Source organism: Hippopotamus amphibius, chromosome 1 (assembly GCF_030028045.1).
Source record: "Hippopotamus amphibius kiboko isolate mHipAmp2 chromosome 1, mHipAmp2.hap2, whole genome shotgun sequence".
Lineage (NCBI taxonomy): Eukaryota > Metazoa > Chordata > Mammalia > Artiodactyla > Hippopotamidae > Hippopotamus > Hippopotamus amphibius.
The window spans coordinates 212,507,113-212,525,929 of record NC_080186.1 but is presented as its reverse complement, the minus strand read 5'-3'; the positions used below and the strand labels follow the sequence as shown (position 1 = coordinate 212,525,929).

General features: G+C 37.9%; 1 protein-coding gene across 7 annotated transcripts; it reads left to right on the top strand.

The window, feature by feature from the left end:
* The first annotated feature begins 5,137 nt into the window (after window positions 1–5,137).
* On the top strand, window positions 5,138–14,141 carry ZCCHC9 (zinc finger CCHC-type containing 9). 7 transcript variants are annotated; one of them, XM_057740209.1, is made up of 6 exons: window positions 5,138–5,288; window positions 5,562–6,575; window positions 9,445–9,595; window positions 9,894–9,986; window positions 11,886–11,954; window positions 13,527–14,141. In XM_057740209.1, the coding sequence occupies exons 2-6, from the start codon at window positions 6,192–6,194 to the stop codon at window positions 13,643–13,645; spliced, it is 816 nt and encodes a 271-aa protein (XP_057596192.1). In that variant the 5' UTR covers window positions 5,138–5,288; window positions 5,562–6,191; the 3' UTR covers window positions 13,646–14,141. The 7 variants fall into 7 exon arrangements, with proteins under 7 accessions (XP_057596192.1, XP_057596172.1, XP_057596212.1 ...); XM_057740189.1 differs by having other exon boundaries at window positions 5,177–5,288; window positions 6,169–6,575; XM_057740229.1 differs by having other exon boundaries at window positions 5,222–5,315; window positions 6,169–6,575.
* Window positions 14,142–18,817: the final 4,676 nt, after the last annotated feature.

Genomic DNA, 18,817 nt, shown 5'->3' with positions numbered 1-18,817 from the left:
TTTTTTACCCAGAGACTTATAGGTAGATTACTTACAGAAGTCACTAAATCTGTACTAAATATTTGGGGCATTTGGCTGTGTTCACTTTGGTTTTTTATACAGTATTAGCTTAAATCTGTGTGTATATGTGTGTGTGATCACACCTTATTTACACAAAGCATTTCAGCTTACTGAAGAGAATGGCTAGATTTTTTTTCTTTTTTTAATTAACTCCTCTCCATGTAATCCCTCTTCCCAGTCTGCACACATTCTATTGTGAGGTTTTCCAAAAATCTCCCACGAAGAATGATGTTATCTGTAATCTGTACTGCCAGTGTAACTCCTTCGCTTATCACCTTACTAGTGGTTTATGAGTCTGCATGTCTTACCCTCACAGGCTGTTGGCTGCTTAAAGGCAAGGACTGTCATTTTTATATATTATATTTAGTCTTTAACAAGGTATTGGCAAACAGTAGATATCAAAAAATGCTTTTGCCTCACCTACCCCATTTTACAGAATTCCATTTGTAACTATAGACCTCTCACTGTTCCCTGGGAAGGGACAATCTAAGGCCCATACCAGGCAGCATTTCCTCAGGCCTAAAGAGGAGGGGAAGAAGTACTCACTTCAGAGAGGAGAGCTTGCAAATTTTACCACTTCCTTGTAATTTAGGTTTAAGTATTCATTGGAAGCACTTGACACTCTAACAACTAAAATGCTTGATTAGGAACTCCAACTTGAGAGATGCACCAGAAGAGGGTGAGATGAGAGTCAGAAGACCACATCATTTTTATGATTAATGTTTCCAGTGCTATTCTTTCTCATGTTTAAGCAAAGAATATGAAAAAGATTCAAGCTTTTTCAGGGAAGAACACAAACTTCATATTATTTCTATTCCTTAGTGCTTAGCAACCTCAAGCAACTTCCACTAATGGGTTTCTCCTGTTCGGCACTTCAGATCCTGCTTGTAACTTTATTATTGAGTGAGAAAACCAACAATCAAATGAAAACCTAAAAATATAAGGCCATCCCCATGTGTATGTCAGGTAATAAAATTCTGTAACTAGCAGTGTGTCCTATGGCAATCACTTAACTTTTCTGACCTGTAAAACAAGATTTTTTAAGGTATGTATTTCTATGAATCTATATATAATTGGAAATTCTCGTGTGCTGTCTCAAAATATCCATGGATTAAAAAAGCTCTTTAATAATGATTTTAGAGGTAGTTTATGCTTATTAAGGGACATCTGTAAAATAATATTTAAAGAAGAAAAAAGGAACTCAATAGTATTACCCATTGGTCTTATTGTAAAGACCCTAAAGCAGCTTAAAAAAAAAATCACTGACAGTTTCTTAAGAAAGAAGCTGTTAGAATGTCACTGGTCTGGCTCTTATTTTTATTTCCAACAGTAGATTCACTAATTCTTTTCCTCTCCTGTGCTATTTTTCTGTATATTCTAGTGAAGTTCAGTAACTGTCCAGAGGATCCTGAGCACTGCATAAGGTACATTTTTCTACATACAACCCTCTTCTCTAGATCTATTTTATGGGATCTACTGTATGATGTAGAAACTCTGTATAGGTGTTCATAGCTTAAGCTCTAAAGAATAAAATACAAACACTTTGATTTGGCTTTTTTAAAAAACCCTTTAATTTAGTAAAATCTGGTCCCAGGCTTCCTTTTTAGATGCACTAACCTTCATTCCAAATTACTCTACAGCTGATATGTGCTTGAAGCTGCTCCTGCTAGTGTGAGACTCAGCTTGAGAGCTGGCTTGTCCAGGGTAGGCCTTGGACACTCCTAGCCCTACAGCATCTCTGGTGACCTCAGCCAGGCTGATAAGCGCTTCGTGTTCTGAGATAATCCAGGCAAGAATGAGGAATTAAAATTCTAGTGATAGTGGTTCCAAGTCCATGTAAAAAGGAATGAGCATACTCTGTCTCCCAGCGAATGGAGCTATTAAACATAACGCATACATCAGCTACTTGAGGACTCTGAAAAATAGTAGCAGGCAAATTAGGGAAGATCAGAATTCAAAGCACCACTAAACCAGTACTAAATCTACATTCTGGATTTTATCCTGGACATTATGATGTTATTTTTATATATACTCTGAGTTATGTTTTATTCCTTAGGAAAAAAAAATTTTAAGCAGGCAATTAACTTGTTTAGACTTGTGTTACACGCTTTGCTGCACTTTTTGTCGGTGGAAATTCAAATCTGAGTTCATTCTTTTAGCCTCCAAGTTTGTCTTGTGCACGTGGGTTTAGGGACCAGCTTGAGACTTGTGAAGGATTCATACATACACATACACGTACACATACACGTACACGTACACGTACACATACACATACACAGAGAGCTTCTTGTGGCGCTCTTCCTTCCAGGATATTCTCCTCTCACTCTGCATGCTGTTGCATGCTTCCTTCCTGGGTTCCTCCAGCCAGAAAGTTGATGGTGGGGTTTCCGTTGCAGTTTTAGCTGCTCATGTACTTTGTGACTATGGCCTACTCTCATGGCAAAGACACAAACACACAAAGGGACACACAATCATGTGCTAATTGCTTCTTCAGATTTTGACTCCTCTCCACAAATGTCTGCTTTTATTTACTCTCCAGAAGCCTCAGGTAGCTGTTTTATATATTTTTTCCAGAATTTATATTTACCAGGATGAGTGATGGTTTGCAGAAAGCTTATATCATCATAATAAACTATTTATGTTTGAAACATTAAAATGCACTACCTCTGCAAAAAAAATTACATTAATATGATTTCAAACAATGTCTGGCAGTTGTCAGCATCTTAAACTGGGCAGTGTGCACATGAACATGTGCTTTATGACTACTTCACACGTTTTATATCCTTTTCTGTATGTATCATACATGTCGCAATTTTCTAAAAATGAGGTACTTCGGCCCTTCATTACTAGAACTTCAGTTCCTCACTTCACATTTACCCTCTGGGTCACATTGTTTTGAAAATAACACATTTATAGTATTTTAATGATATCTGAATGAAAAATTTTAATAAAAAGATAATTTCTTGAACTGTGAAAGAATGCATTCTAAAAAAAAATAGTCTCACATGGGCAAGGCTGAGTAAAGTCTATTTTAAAGTAGGTTCAAGCCTTTAGTAAATATTTCAACATAGTGGAGCTCACACCTTTGGACTGAGCTCTTGCTTCAAATCCTGACTGCTTCTTAGTAAATGTGTGACTTTGGATAAGTTACTTTAGCTCTCTGAGCTTGTTTCTTCATTGTAAAATGGAGAAAATAATAGTTTCTACCTCTCAGGATACTGGCTGGATTAAGGAGGTAAGAACGTAAAGCATTAAGCACATGGTGTTAGCTACCTATAAGATGTTCAATGGAAGTTAGCTATTATTAGTACTAATACTTTCTTCCGAATCCCAAAGGATTTCTATGGCTGATTTACTCAATTTCTAATTTTTATTTGATGCACTTCCACACACAAAAAATTGAGATCATGTTCCTTCACTTCCAGGAATATACAACTTTCCACAGATTAAAATTCAGCACAGTTGAATGCACCCTCTAGTGGTATACATTATGTGCAAGAACCTGGTATCTACAAAAGAAAACCTCTTTATGAAATGTCAGGTTCTAGGTTGGCATTTAGAACCTGAAGCCAGTTGGTTAAAAACATGACGGTATGAGAAGCACTCTCATACATCTTTTAAGAAGCTCCCTCTCTTCCAGAGCTAGAGGACTTTTTTTAAAAATCTTTTAAAACTTCCCCCACTATAAGACCTAGGATATTTGTGATATTCACCATATCAAATTCCAATATTACTATAGCATTGACTTTAATCTTCCCTCTTAAAATAGTCATTTTCTAGCTTACTTTAACAAGCATTGCCAAATACTTATTTTTCATTTAGTTAACAAACCATACTGAGCATCAACTATGTATCAGGCAACAGGGATACAACAATGTATTACACAATTCATCATGCAATAACGAATTTGAAAAGCACCATAAAGAAGTATAGAGTGCAGTGAGTGTGTACTAGGGACTGATCTAGTTTGGGAGAGGGGCTTTGGAAGGCTTACTTGAGAATAAAACGTTAAAAGCCTTGAAGGGTGAGTCGAAATTAGTTGGAAGAAGAAAAGGAGGAGTATCATACAAAGAGAAGAGCATATATAAAGACTTGGAGATAGCAAGGTGCATGTGGCATTTGAGAAACTGAGAAGAGACTCCTATGCATGGAGCTCAGAGAAGAGGGGGAGCTTGTGTAGGGTGAGGCTAGAGAAGTAGGCACGGACTTAACATCGTGTTAATGAGTTTGAACGTCATCCTAAGAACAAAGGGAAACTACGGGTTTAAAGCAGGGGTGCAACAATCTGATTTACTTTTCAAAAGTTTGCTTTGCTAAAGCACGGAAAATGTATTTCAGGGAGTGCAGCAAGACCGGATTCCCAGATCAGTTGCCAGTAATCCAGGTGGGACATGATGAAAGCTGAACCATGGGAGGTAGCAGTAGCGATAAAGTGGACAGATATTTAAGAGGTAAAAGGGATCGAGCATGATGACGGGGATGGGAGCAGTTGTCCTGGTGAACTGAGTGGATTGCCAATTTTTCCACCAAGCACAAATGCTGGTGGTAGCTTTTTTTTTTTCCCCGGGGGGGCGGGGTTGTTGAGAGAAAGAGTTGTTCAGGAGACTAGGATTTCCCTCTTACAGAGAGAACGTCTTTGCTCCACAGGGTGCTATTTCAATTGAAAGCTTAACTAGCATTGGGCAGGACTATGGGGCACCGCCCTTCACTCGGTAGGGCCCCAAATGTCCTTTCCATACTTCTATGATAGTGATCCACTCCCACTGCGCTAACAGTTTTACTTTGCGTCTGCTTAGAAAAACGAAACTCCCTCCCGCCGCCAATTCCAAGAGATATCTGCTTCATCTTTCGAAGGCCAGTACAAAGACCATTTCTCAGGGAAGCCTTTCGGGCCTCTCCCACCCCACGGATCCTCCCATCCACCTCGCGCACTATGCTGTGCGTTCCACATAGCACAGATTGTGCACTCTTCATCTTTGCGTCTCCGGCGTCCAGCGCGTGCCCTTCATACACTGCGAGCTCCACAGTTACTAGTTAGCCACATTCACTGCCGCTGGGCGACACCATAGCGCCTGACAGCCGCACCTCTGCCTGCGAGCCAACCGCCCGCCGGAAGTGACGCACTGTCAGGCCCGCCGTGCTTCCGCTCCCGCGTGTCGCCGCCGCTGCCGCTGCGGGACGGGTTTCTCTGGCCTGTTGACTCTGCTGCTCTGGAGGATTTGGGCGTGGTGAGAAGCTGCGCGCGCGGGAGTAAGGTGGTGGGATCCCCTCTTTCGTTTGCTGGGACCCGGCGGGAGGGCGGAGGGACTAGCGGCTAGGTCCCCGAGGGCCCCCAGCGCCAGGTGGGGCTGAAGCTCCGGGGCGGGCCAGGGCGCCGGCGCCGGGCTCCGCCTCAGCTGTGCGGGGCCCGTCGGGTCGAATGAACCGGGCCGACCGGGTACTCCGAGCTTCCCCCGTTCCACGTACTCAGGGGAAGCATCGTCTGTCTTCCTCTTGAACAGCTCCAGTCCCCGCTGTGACAGTCACAGGAGCGAGGAGTGCGCGCGCGTGGTGTAAAGTGGCCTGTAGAGTCCCACACCTGTTTAGTTCTAATGCCAAACTTCACGTCAAAGGACGGGAGTTGTGTATGCTTACTCATTTGCTGGGCAAATTATTTGCGACGGAATGGCGGACTAAGCAAGAAGATTGGAAGAAAGCAGACCCAGGACTCAGATAGGAGAATAAACCTCTACGAAAACTGCAGAATTTGGGAAAAGTGACTTCATTTATTATTACTATATGATTTAATGGTGGAAATAATTTGGTTTCTCCATGAATTGATTTCCAGTTTGAAGCAAGTATTTATATCCGTGTGTTTTTTGTTGTCGCTGTGTTTTGTTTTAACTGATGTGGTAGTTTCTCTGGCAAGGGCTAGAATTACATTACAGGCATATCTATCTATGCAGCGTGTTATAGAATTAAATATTTAGATATCTAAATTAAGTTAAAAAGTGTTTTAATAATTAAAACTCTAACATATGGGTATAGGTGATATAGTGATATAGCATGTATCTTTAGTTTCATCTTTTTCTTTGAAATGATGACTAATTGGCTATGCTTGCCCTAAAGATTGATAAACCTCTGATGAAGCCATGACCAGGTGGGCACGAGTTACTACCACACAGAACAAAAGACCTTTCCCTGCAACATCATGGGAGGATATGAAGAAGGGGTCCTTTGAGAGGAAAAGCCAAAACCTACCAAAGAGTAAACAACTTGAAGCCAATAGGCTGTCCCTTAAAAATGATTCACCCCAAGCAAAACACAAGAAGAATAAGAAGAAAAAGGAGTATTTAAATGAAGATGTGAATGGATTCATGGAATATCTAAGACAAAACTCACAGATAGTTCACAATGGGGAAATGATAGCAACAGAGAGTCAGGAAGTAAGGGAAGAAATTGCAGTTGCTTTAAAGAAAGACAGTCGCCGGGAAGGAAGACGATTAAAAAGACAAGCAGCAAAGAAAAATGCAATGGTAAGATTATCACTTCTACCAAAACGTTACTTTGTATGGCTAGAAACTCTTATTCATACACTCATATACATATTTTAGCAGAGTCCGATTGCGGTTATGTACTAGACTTATACGGCATCTTTTTGAGGGCTCGTAATAACACTAGGACTTTTTTTTTTAGCACCTCCTCTATGCTGGATATCTGAGTACTGATTAATTATCACAACACACAAAGATGGTGGCATTATTTCCACATTTTGGGTAGAAAACACTGGTGTGCAGATAGGCTTTCTTGCTGAAAGCCACTTAGCAAGTAGCAGGGGAGAAATTCATACCAGGAAAAGGTGTTAATATTTGATTACTTAGAATAGTGGCTGGCACTCTATAAGTATATGAGTTATTAAATAAATGTGAACCTAAAGGAACTGATAACTATGCAGTCCAGCCAAAAAAAAAAAAAAAAAAACCAAAGGAAAAAAGAAAGGATATTTAAACCCAGAGTCTGATTTCAAGACCTATGTTCTCACCCCTTCCAGTAGCCCTTTTTCAAACAGCCATTTTAAAAAAAAGATCAAAATGAGGGGGAAGGTTAAGTACAACAGGTAAGATATGTGTGGTTCCCGTTAGTTGGAAAGGATGTCCTTTTATCTTTATCCTTTAAACTGACGGACAGGAAGGAGATCCAGTAAGAATCACACTGGTTAGTAACAAAGCAGAGTAATAGCAGAGTTAAAACTCCCTGAGACTCTCCCTAGTCATTGCTCCCGCCTTTCCCATGTTATACTGAGAGGAATGCTGGGGGCTGCAGGTTTATTTCTGTGGTGCCAAGACCTAGATTTTAAACTGTGTCAGACACAGGAAATGAAATACTTGCTATGATTCTTTCCCTTCTCTAGCAAAGGATTCTTCTAGCAGGATACTACATAAGAATCAGGATTTGTTGCTATTTTACAGTTTTATTTTTTATTAGAATTACTAAATGTAGAGCCTTGTTTGCACCAATGTAGACTTGAAATGTTACAGCCTCCATAAAGGTGGCTTCTGATTATTTGCAGGATTAGTCATATGCAGTGTCATATCTTAAAGATTCTTTTGTGGAGATAATACTGATAAAATGTCCCTTAGGGATAAATTGGGATAGAAAAGATAATCATTTCTATTTGGATCAAGGTAGTTTTGCTTAAATTATACAATTTTTAAATATTTTAAAGTCAAGTTAATTTATCATAAAGATAATTTAAAGATAATTTCATTGACATAGGCAGTGTGGTGAATTACATACTTTTCGAAAAAGTTTACTTTTTTATTTTAAGATTTTTTTTTAATGTACACCATTTTTAGAGTCTTTATTGAATTTGTTACAATATTGCTTCTGCTTTATGTTTTGGGTTTTTTGGCCACGAAGTATGTGGGATCCTAGCTCCCCGACCAGGGATTGAACCCGCACCCACTGCATTGTAAGGCGAAGTTCCAACCACTGGACTGCCAGGGAAGTCCCTGAAAAAGTTTAGTATTGTGACCTTCTAAGAGAAGTTTTATGTTTTTAATTAAGGGGAAAGACATTGTTTTTCCCCCCAAAAAAATGGGGGGAAGGGAGAATTCTTTATATTAAAGCATATAGTTTAAATAGTATATGGCTTGTTGAGACCCTTCAACTCAATTTCTTGATTTTCTTTATAATACCTCAGACTAAGCATCAGTTCTATTGTTAATAAGTTGATTGACATCTAGAATTTTACTAGTCTGCTCTCCCAGTCCTATCTACATTTAGTTTAAGGATCATTCAGAAAGTTTGTACTTGGTGAAGCTGTCAGGTTACTAGAGACCACTTTGACTTCACCAAGAATCTAAGGCTTCTTACGTTGGTGATCCAGTTTTTGGTAGTAACTTTTCCTGCAGTTGTAAAATAAATGAACTTCCTTTGTTTGCACTAGCTCATTCTAAATGTAAAAGTTAATAAAGAGTAAAGAGACTCATTCTTTTCCAGTATATTATTAAACAGGAAAAAAAGAAAGGGAGGACATAGTTGCAAAATATTATTTTGCCTACTGAATTTGCTTTTTAAAAACCTTGTGCTTATTTTGAAAAAAAATTAAATGATGAACTATTTGTTATCCAAAAAATATACCTTTTCCTAATTTAAGTAAAATACTTTAAATATCTAGTCTTTGATTGTGACTGATATTCTCATTCGTTGCAGCAAAAAATATTCTCCAAATTGCTAGGTAGTATGTAAAGAAATCAAAACATTTTTCAGTATTATGTTGGAACCAAATAATTCATCTTAGAATTATACCTTTAAAATGTGTATATATTCTAAAATGAAACTATTTATGAATATTAAGGAATATGTATGAAAGATATAAAAATAATAAAGTATACTTTTTGGTGTGAAATATATCTTATGATTTGAATCGTAATTTAAATGGAATCACTTGACCCAAATTCATTCAATTATGTGAACTTTAGAAGTGCAAGTATTAATTTTGAGTGATAATATTTATGGTCATTGTCTATCTCCTCCAGAAAACTCAGTTTTTCTAGTACAGACATCCTCGTTAATGAAACGAATAGTCCATATTTGCTTAATTCATTTAAGCAGTTACCTCGTATAAAGACATTTATAACTTTGTGTCTGAGACTGATAGATTTATGGATTGAGGGTTTTCAAAAGCACTGAAACCCTCTGATGGAAATGACATTTCTTATGGTTTGCGAATGTGTGAAACACTTTTTTCTACAGATAAAATACTGAGTGAAATCTTTTTTTGAAATAAAAAAGATCTAGATAACTTTAAAATGAGGAATGTTTTAAAGACATTTTTGATGACTAGAATTAATAAAGCCAGTGTAGTGCTGCACTGTGGAAACTCACGCTTTGTCTTCCCAGGTATGTTTCCATTGTAGAGAACCTGGCCACGGGATTGCAGATTGCCCAGCTGCCCTTGAGAGTCAAGAAATGGGCACCGGAATATGTTACCGGTGTGGATCCACAGAGCACGAAATAACTAAGTGCAGGGCTAAAGTAGACCCAGCTCTCGGTATGTTTCTTTTTTTCTATGAATTTTTTATTTGGTTAATGGGGAAAGTGGCCAATAAGTTAGCCAACTTGTTTTTTTCTTTGTTGACAGGGTTTGTTATGAATGTGTCACTTAATGTTTTGAAATCAAATGAGATTAAACTTTAAATCATGTAAAAGCAAATATATTTCCTTCTCAGAGTGTTTTAAAATAATATGAATTACATGATATATATATAGATATAGATTTTAGATATGTGTCTATGTCTATATGTGTATAAATATAGATATATAAAACTTAACAGGAATTGTTGTTACAGGTGAATTTCCTTTTGCAAAATGTTTTGTTTGTGGGGAAATGGGACATCTGTCCAGATCTTGTCCTGATAATCCCAAAGGACTCTATGCCTATGGTGAGTACTGTTAATTTTATATGTCAAAGATGGTGAGTCATCATGCAGTTGTGATTTAATTTACACTTAAACAGTTTTTAAATAAATTCTTGAATAAGTAGCAAAGTCTTGCGAATTTCATTATTTTTATCAAGCACTATACTATGTACTAGACTTTTTGTGTAATGTGACTTGATATTTTTAATACATCAAATCAGAAAAAACCGACGTGTATATTTCAAACTGTGCTTGCTTCAGCATCATTTATGAGAGTGTGTTATAAATAACTATTTTTAAACATAACAGAAGCAAAGGAATTATTTCTCAAACTAGTATAAGATTTAAAAAATAGTGTTGTGAATTTAATCTCAGTCTACCATACCATTTTGGGTAGAAGGGTTGGTACACACTATTCATATTTGTAGTAATTTTTGTTTCTGAATGTTTTCCTTAGTTAATTGTCTGGCATGGGATCATGTAACTTTCTTACCTGTAGCTCAGCTAATGTCTTAAGGTGCCCATAATAAAGTCTGTGACATTTAAAGCTTTAAGGAGAAGGTTGTCGTCTGTTAATGTAAGTCATTTATTAACGTGGTGCTCGTACCATCAGGTTCTAGACACCTCTTGTGTCGTGACTGGGTTCCCTTGCAGAAGTCCAGTGAAAAAGCATAGCTTTGGAGTTAGGCCAGTTATAGCCTCAGCACTACCACTCACTAACTGTGGGACTTTGGCCGAGTTAACTTCTCTCTTCTCAGCTTCCTCACCTTTAAAATGGAGATGAGAAAATTGTATTTCATTGATTCTAAAATGCACATTTTTTTTTCACATTTTAGTATCTCTGAACTTAATGTATCTTACTGTTGGGTGTCACATAATTGGCAGGTTTTTTTGCAGAGAGGAATGTAAAATAATGATACCTCTTATCAGTGATGTCTTAGATTTGATGAATTATGGTATTTTACCTTGCAGAGTTATGAGGATTAAAATATATTATGCAGATAACTCATCTGTTTCACTATGACATCTACAGCAGTAAAGAGTCCTGGACCTGGAAGATGCCCAAAAGTGCCTTTCAGTTTTGAACTTAAGAAACAGGTCATAGTAGTGAGCAAAGATGCTTTATAGGCTCAGCCGAAATGAGTAGATATAAAAAGTGCAGCAAGAGGAGTAGTCACATGGAAGTGAGAATTCATGCAGGTTTATATCCTATTAGGGTCACTTTTCTGAGTAAGTCACTTAACATTAAGAGCATGAGCGTGGTGATGCTTGACTGGGAAGCAGTAGTGTTTGACCATTCAGTGAAGGACTCGTTTTAGAACCAAATGTGTTGTAATTCACAGTCCTGGAATGTTGCTTAAAGAAGGCAAATAGGCATTTTTACTAGAGTTAGGATGCCTGGCAGATAGAAGACACTGAAACAAAAGTTAATTTCACTCCTTTTGTAATTACTCACCCCCATCTGACTTGTACAGTAGAGCAGTGGTTCCTGACCATTTTGGGGGTCATTGATCATTAAAGAATCTGATTAAAAACTATGGGCAGTCCTCTCAAAAAATGCACCTGCACACAAATTTTTTGGAGTTCACAAACCCTTGCCTTTCTAACCGAGGTTAAGATCCAGGCTTCCGTGTAGTGGCTCTTAGACACTCCAGAGGACAAGTATCTTCCATCATATCTCACTTCTCTTTCCCACATCTCCTCTGAAGTCCAGGGGCAAGAAATGGTGGGTAGGTACAGTTTAGTGCTCTATGAGGTCAAGAGGAATGGAGAATGGACTTATTAATAGGAATAAGTTCCTGGTTACAGCTACCTTTGCAACTAGAAAGGTTGTGGGGACCAAATAAGATGTGAAAGTGATTTGAGACATTAAAATTCCTGTGTAAGTATGAGAGGTTTTCAATTACTCTGATCTTTTTATAGGTGGTTGCTGCAGACTTTGTGGCTCTGTGGGACATTTTAAGAAAGATTGCCCCGAAAGTCAGAATTCAGGTGAGATCTCTGGGCCTCCGTTTAGAAGGGGTGAGATTAGTATTCCTCTGTGTTTTTGCTGAATTTTGTTATTAATAACTCATTGATGTACAACTGATTTTAAGGCTGCGTGGTTTCCTACTGCAGTGATGACTTCATCATTTCTTTATCAGCATTACTAACTGAGCATCAGCTGCTGTTCTCAGGTGGGAAAAAAAAATGACCAGTAAGCCCCAGAGGACCCTGATTTTATAAAGCATCTTAGTCATAAATATTTATAGTTGCTAACTCATGTATTTAATAATAGAGCCAATTCTGTTACCTAAAGAAAATATTAATTCACTAAGAGAAAATAAGACATATGAGAGTAACTTGCAATATTCTTATGATTGAGTATCCTCATGTATGCTCTGAAACCAAAAGGATTCAAAGTTGGTTGCAGAAACTGCCAAAAATATTAAAATTGTGTTATCCACACAGCATCTGGCCAGTTATATTTTCTTCCTAATGAAATACTACCCTTGGTCATCAAAAACTTCATAAATGGGGTGGGGGGCGAAGGGGAAGCTGGGATGAAGTGAGAGAGTAGCGTAGACATAGATACACTACCAAATGTAAAATAGATAGCTAGTGGGAAGTTGCTGTGTAACAAAGGGAGATCAACTCGATGATGGGTGATGCTTTAGAGGGCCAGGACAGGAAGGGTGGGAGGGAGTCGCGGGAGGGAGGGGATATGGGGATATATGTATAAATACAGCTGATTCACTTTGGTGTACCTCAAAAACTGGTACAAGAGTGTAAAGCAAATATATTCCAATAAAGAGCTTAAAAAAAAAAAAACTTCATAAATGTTCACCAAACCTAAGGAAGTTTTTTTGGGATGTGGAGACCATTATTACATTAGTTTACCTACGTTAGAATGATGATAATCCTGTGTGAAAGCAAGGCAGTAGGACAGCCCAGTAGTGCTTCCTGGGGAAAAAAGCACATTTCTTTTTATGTCAGATAGTCATAGTACCACACAAATAAGTTTGCCCATTCTAACTTCCTACCCCTAGCATTTGAATTTGAAAAATAAGAGTTCTTGTTTACAATCTTGTCTGGAAGAAGATAGTCTTTACTACATTGTAGGCAGTGAGATTGAAATGATGAAGTGGAATTTGAATTCTCCCTCCTGGGAGGATTGCCACTTCCCAGATGACAAGACTGACAAGCAGATGTTGTATAATTTCACAGGTGGAATCTTGTGCATTTAAAACTGATGCTTCATAAGTCTTGCTGTTTACAGACTCTTGGAATTCATTGACTTTATAATGATGAACTCTTGGAAAGAATGAAAGAGCTTTCTCATCAATTTGTGCATTGCAAAGCAGTTGCTGTATTTCCCTAATTGGGATGAGGAATTGCCTGTGGTACTCTGAAATCAAGGGTTATAATCAATTACAGAATTGCTCACTTTCCTTTAGTGATGGAGTCTTCTCTCTTTGTGATTATTCATGTCAAAACTGGTTCCTTTGCTAAACCAATACCAATCTAGGTGAATGTATTTGATGACTGTTTTTCTTATATTCTGACTTTTCTTTGTGTTTACAGATCGAATGGTCACAGTTGGTCGCTGGGCAAAGGGAATGAGTGCGGACTATGAAGAAATTTTGGATGTGCCTAAACCACAGAAACCCAAAACAAAGATACCTAAAGTTGTTAACTTTTGATGAGTAGTACTATCGTTTGTTACCACCTCATTGTTAAACATTCTGAAAAGGGCCTATTTCTTAAGTTGGAGCTGGACTCTCCCTTGGAGGCCTGTATTGTAGATATCAGTATAATCTAGGTGTGGTCAAACCAGTTCCTGAGTTCTCTCCATCAAGGAGCACTTCTACCATTGTTTGGGGAAGATCACTGAAAAAAAGTATAAGATGTTTAAAATGGATTTTCTAAAAGAATATATTTTTAACCAATAGAACTTAGGTGTAACTGAGTGGTTATATACCTGATTGTAACAATCATCTTTTCCTTAAAAACAAAATTATGCATTAATATGAACTGTCCCTACACATAGGGTACCTGCTTTGCATTTGGAAATGAATTTTTGGTTATGTTGTTTTCTTGGTTCAAAGTATCAATTTATTATTATATTAGAAATTAATTTATAATTGCCACAAATATCTGTATTTTTAAAATATTTAATAAAAACTTGTTTGCTATTTACTTATTTTTCTGAATACCTAATTTTGGATTGAATGAGCCATTGTCTATTAATGTCCATGTAATAATCCCTTTGAGACACGATTGTTTATGAATCCTAGATGAGGTTAATTTTGATTAATTTTTGTTTTAGTTTTGACAGAAAGAATTACAAATTATTGAAGTTAAAATAAGAGTACCTCAACTTAATAGCAGCTGTTTCTTTACCCCTGATTTTCAAAAGAGAAAGTCTAGCCAAAATTCAGTTTGTGGTATTTAACCAGAATGATGGCACATAACAGATTGTCTATCAAACTTAATAGCATTTTGTTCACATGTTTTAGATGAGTCAGGGTGAGATGCAAGCATCATCATAATAGAGTTAGAACACTAATCAGAGACCCATTAGCTTCTTTGTTTGATTTGATGAATACATGCATACTTAATACATATATTTCACAAGGCTTAAGGCTCCCATTGTACTGTATAATGGAATGACTTTGTTGGATTGTGTGTTTCATTTGGAATTTTACCTGATTGGATATGTTTGTAATGAAAGGAAACAGCTGTGATTATTTACTGATATTTCAAAAGCAAAATATTTACCAAATATGAAAAGGAACAATTTTCTGTTTTAATGTCTGTACAGCTCAACATTTCTAGTCTTAATAGGAGCTGTTCTCTTTTTTTTCAGTGACAGAGGAAAACATGACAATGTGGCTCAGCATCCTAGAACTTAAGGAAATGAGTGCCATTTAAAAAGAAGGGCACAAGTCATGTAGCTGGAAAAGGACAGCAGTGCTGCCCTAGTCATTAAGTCTGAACACACCCAGATTTGTTTCACCTGTCCTTTCAGGAGCAAAAGGCTCTGGATAGTTGAAAACCTGTCAGCTGCAAGTTAAGTCTAATGTTTTTTATGTAGTCTTCAATGCAGGAATGTCCATTTTGTCTTCCTTGGGGTTACTTTGTTTACATTTTAATGATTATAAAGTAGACAGTGAAATCATTAGAAATAAATTGCAGGTGCTGATTGTAACATTGGAAAAGTATGTGAACACTTTGTTAAAGGAACTCACCAGAGACAGAAATTCTGACATCCTGGGAGATTGTGTATTGCTCGATGTTGGTTATTTTCTTAACTAAGAATGCCAAAAGAGGAAGGCACACATTTACTTTACCTATTCATTATATATTTTCCAAGGTCCTACTATGTTCCTGGTACTCTTTCAGGTACTTGAGATTGTGGCAGGAAGACAAACAAGGCCACATGAATTCTTCTGGGGCTGAAGAATGAAGAGGAGACTTAGGAACAAAAAATACATAGAAATATCAGTAAAAATAATATCAGAGAGGGATATTTTATTACATTTTATAAATATTTCATTGAATCCCCTAAGACTTAGTCATTAGCACTCTTTTCTTCCTTTAGTCCTTTGGAAATGTCATCTCTTTTTACAAGCTTATCTTTCACTTTTCTATGGCTGACTCAAATCTACATCTAGCCCTAAAATCCCTGGTGTCAGTTCTGTCTTCTCACCTGCCTGCTGGACATTCTTACTTGGATATTGCACTAACACCTGAAACTCAAAATAGCTTTAAATCTCATCACTTCCCCAGAGGGGAAGAATGGACTAATTCCCTTTCTTGTCCCCATTTTATTCAGTACAACCATATTCCAGGCCTACAGGGTCGACTCTCAAGTTACTCTTTTCTTGACATTCCCCCCACCACACCCCAGAGTCAATCCCCTCCAAATTCCTTCAGGCATCTACTTGACAATCCGCTTAGAAGAGAATCTTTTATGACCAGTCTTATAGGAAATAGCGCTTTCCTCATCCCAATAACTTTTCATTCTCTTGCTCTCTAAATTTTCTTCATAGTTGATGTCTCTACCTAACACTGTTTGTCCCCTCTGCACTGGATTCTAGGTTACACGAGGGCAGGAATTTTGAGTCTTACTTATTAGCCTCAGAAGTGCTTGCACATACACAGAATTCACACTTGAATGAATGAGTGAATTCAATGAATATGTGACAGAATTAACACAGATGGTGCAAGTGGCTGGATAGCTGCTTTAGATTGGATAATCAGGGGAAGGCCTCTGAGGGGAAGACATTTGAGCTGAAATCTGTATGACTAGAAGGAATCTGTTGTGAAGATAATGAGGAAGAGCCTTTAGGGAGAGAAGATAGTCAAAACCATGAGCTTGCCGTATTTGAGGGCCAGAAAGATGTGATCTTTCTGACGGGCTTCCTTCGCTTAGCATAATGTTTTCAAGGTTCATCTGTAATGTTCCATTGTATAGGTACACAGGGAGGTATTAGAGAGTAAGCCTTGGATATCTTGATGTGAGGTAATAAGTAAATGCAGGGATACTGAGGAAGGAGCCTGCCTGGTGTAGTTGAAAAACAGCTAAGAGGTCAATGTGGTTGGAAAAGAGTGAGGGATAAACTAGTAGAAGATCAGATAGTTAACAGGGATCATATCTTACAGACTCTATTATAAGTTTCTGCCACATAACAACCACAAACTCAGAAGCATACAATAATAAGCATTTATTTAGCTCATATCTGTGAGTCAGATCTAGACTGGGCTTATCTGGACAGCTCTGCTAATCTCAGCTGGGCTTACTCACATCCATAAGAAGTTTGGTTTGGGGTCAGTTGATCTAAACTAGGCTCAGATGAAGAAGCTTTATTGCATATGTCTGTCTTCCTTTTCCTGGGACCAGCAGGCTAACCCTGATGTGTTTTCCTCAGGTCAGTGACAGAGATGTAAGAGGGCGGGTCCACTTACAAAGACATTTTCAAGCCTTTGGTAGCATCGTGTCTGTTGATGAGTCACATGATCGAGCTCAGAGAAAAGAGGTAGAACAGCACACTCCATTTGTGGAGGTGGGGATGGTGGTGAGGGAGTGAATATTTCTGAAAAATAATCCAACGTGCCACAACATACCCCAGACCGTTATAAAGCTTTGGCTTTTACTCTGTGGTGTGTAAGATTTTTCACAGGTTTGAGGAGAAATGTGACATGATCTGATTGCTGAGTTGAGAGTAGAGTGAAGGGAGGAGTAAGAATAGAAACAGAAAGGTTATAATTCAGATGAGAGAAGATGATGTTTTAAATTAGGGTTGTTGTGGTGGTGTTGATTAGAAGGGGTCAGATTCTGATTATGTTGATATTTTTAACATAGAGCTGATAAGATTTCCTGAAGGAAGAAGGATATATGGAGGGAAAGGTGGCAGAATTAAGGGATCTATTTTGGAAATGTTGACTTTGAGATGACTATTAGTGGAAATGTCAAATAAGTAGTTAGATATACAAGTGTGGAGTTCAGGAAAGTTTAGGGCTTTAGACATAGATTTGGGAGTTACTGGCAAGTAGATGTCTTTTAAAACCCAGAGGCTGGGTAGACTCACTGAAGAATGGAGGTGGAGGAGAAGAGGCCAAGGACAGAGCCTTGGGTAGTCTAATATTTAGAGGTCAGGTGGAGGAGGAAGAACCACAAGAGGAGGCTTTAAAAGTATGACTGGTGAGTAGGAGGAAATCCAAGAGTGTGACATCTTGGAAGCCAACAGGAGAAAGTGTTGCAAAAAGAAGGAACTAGTCAACTTTGTTGCCACTGCTCAGAGGCTAAGTAAGCCAAGAACAGGTTCTTTAGTTGTGGCAATAAGAGAGGAGGTTGTGGAGTAGTAGGGGGAGACATAGGATTCAGTAAATGAAAGAAGGATATGAAGACCACATATGTAGATAATTGGAGTAGAGATGGGTGGCCTTTAGGAAATTGGATCAGGTGAAGTGCTATTTTGCTTTGTTTTGATTGATTTTAAGATAAGAGATAATAGTGGCTATGAAAATAATCTAGGAAAGACTCCTGAAACAGAGAAAAAAGAGAATTGAAGGAGGGAAGCCCTGGAGAAGGTAAGAGAAATGGTTTTTTTCTAGGGGTAGAGGTGTTTAACTCATTATGTTAGGAGGAATGGCAAGGATGTGAAATGTGCATAGATGGGGAGATGAGAAAACTGCCTAATGGTTTATATTTTCCTCAATGAAGTGTTTTCTAAAGTTCATTAATTGAGAAAGTGTAGGAGACATGAAAAACTTGAAGGAAGAGAAGGCAGTGTGAAATAGCAAACATATAGGAAATGCAGTAGGATTATCAGAGCGCTTTTAAAATTTGTGGTCATAACTTTCAAGTGAGACCAGTCCACAATTTTCAGATGCTCAGTGCAGCGGTGAGGTATGACAAATACTTTAACCACAGTTTTGAGTTTGCCAAACAAGTTGAATGAAAGGAAAAAGTACAGGTGTTTTCTAGGGTATGATATCGATGGTAGACCATGGGATCTAAGCCAGATAAGGAAAGAAGGGAGGACATGGAGAGGGATAATGAGCTATGGAAATGATAGAAATATTAATTTTGAATCTATTTTCAAATGTCCCTAAAGATGTCATAAAATGAGGAAGGGAAAGATGGCATCAGATGTGCAGTTTTTATGCAGTGCTTTATACTTGCAAGTGTACAATGAGAAAGGCATTTTACATTTCTCTAACTTTTGAATCTGGAGGGGGGTTACTATCAAGGACTGTTAAGGGTCTGAGATTCTTAATATGCTAGTCTGTTAGTGTTTCATGAATGTTGACAGAAGGCATGAGAATTCTGGTTCAGAGACAAAGGGTAGTATTACTCATGGCACAGC

Coding starts and splice junctions, on each gene's coding strand:
- ZCCHC9 (XM_057740209.1), top strand. CDS start 6,192: ATGACCAGGTGGGCACGAGTTACTACCACACAGAACAAAAGACCTTTC. Junction 9,596..9,893: donor TAAAGTAGACCCAGCTCTCG/GTATGTTTCTTT, acceptor TTGTTGTTACAG/GTGAATTTCCTTTTGCAAAA. Junction 9,987..11,885: donor CAAAGGACTCTATGCCTATG/GTGAGTACTGTT, acceptor ATCTTTTTATAG/GTGGTTGCTGCAGACTTTGT.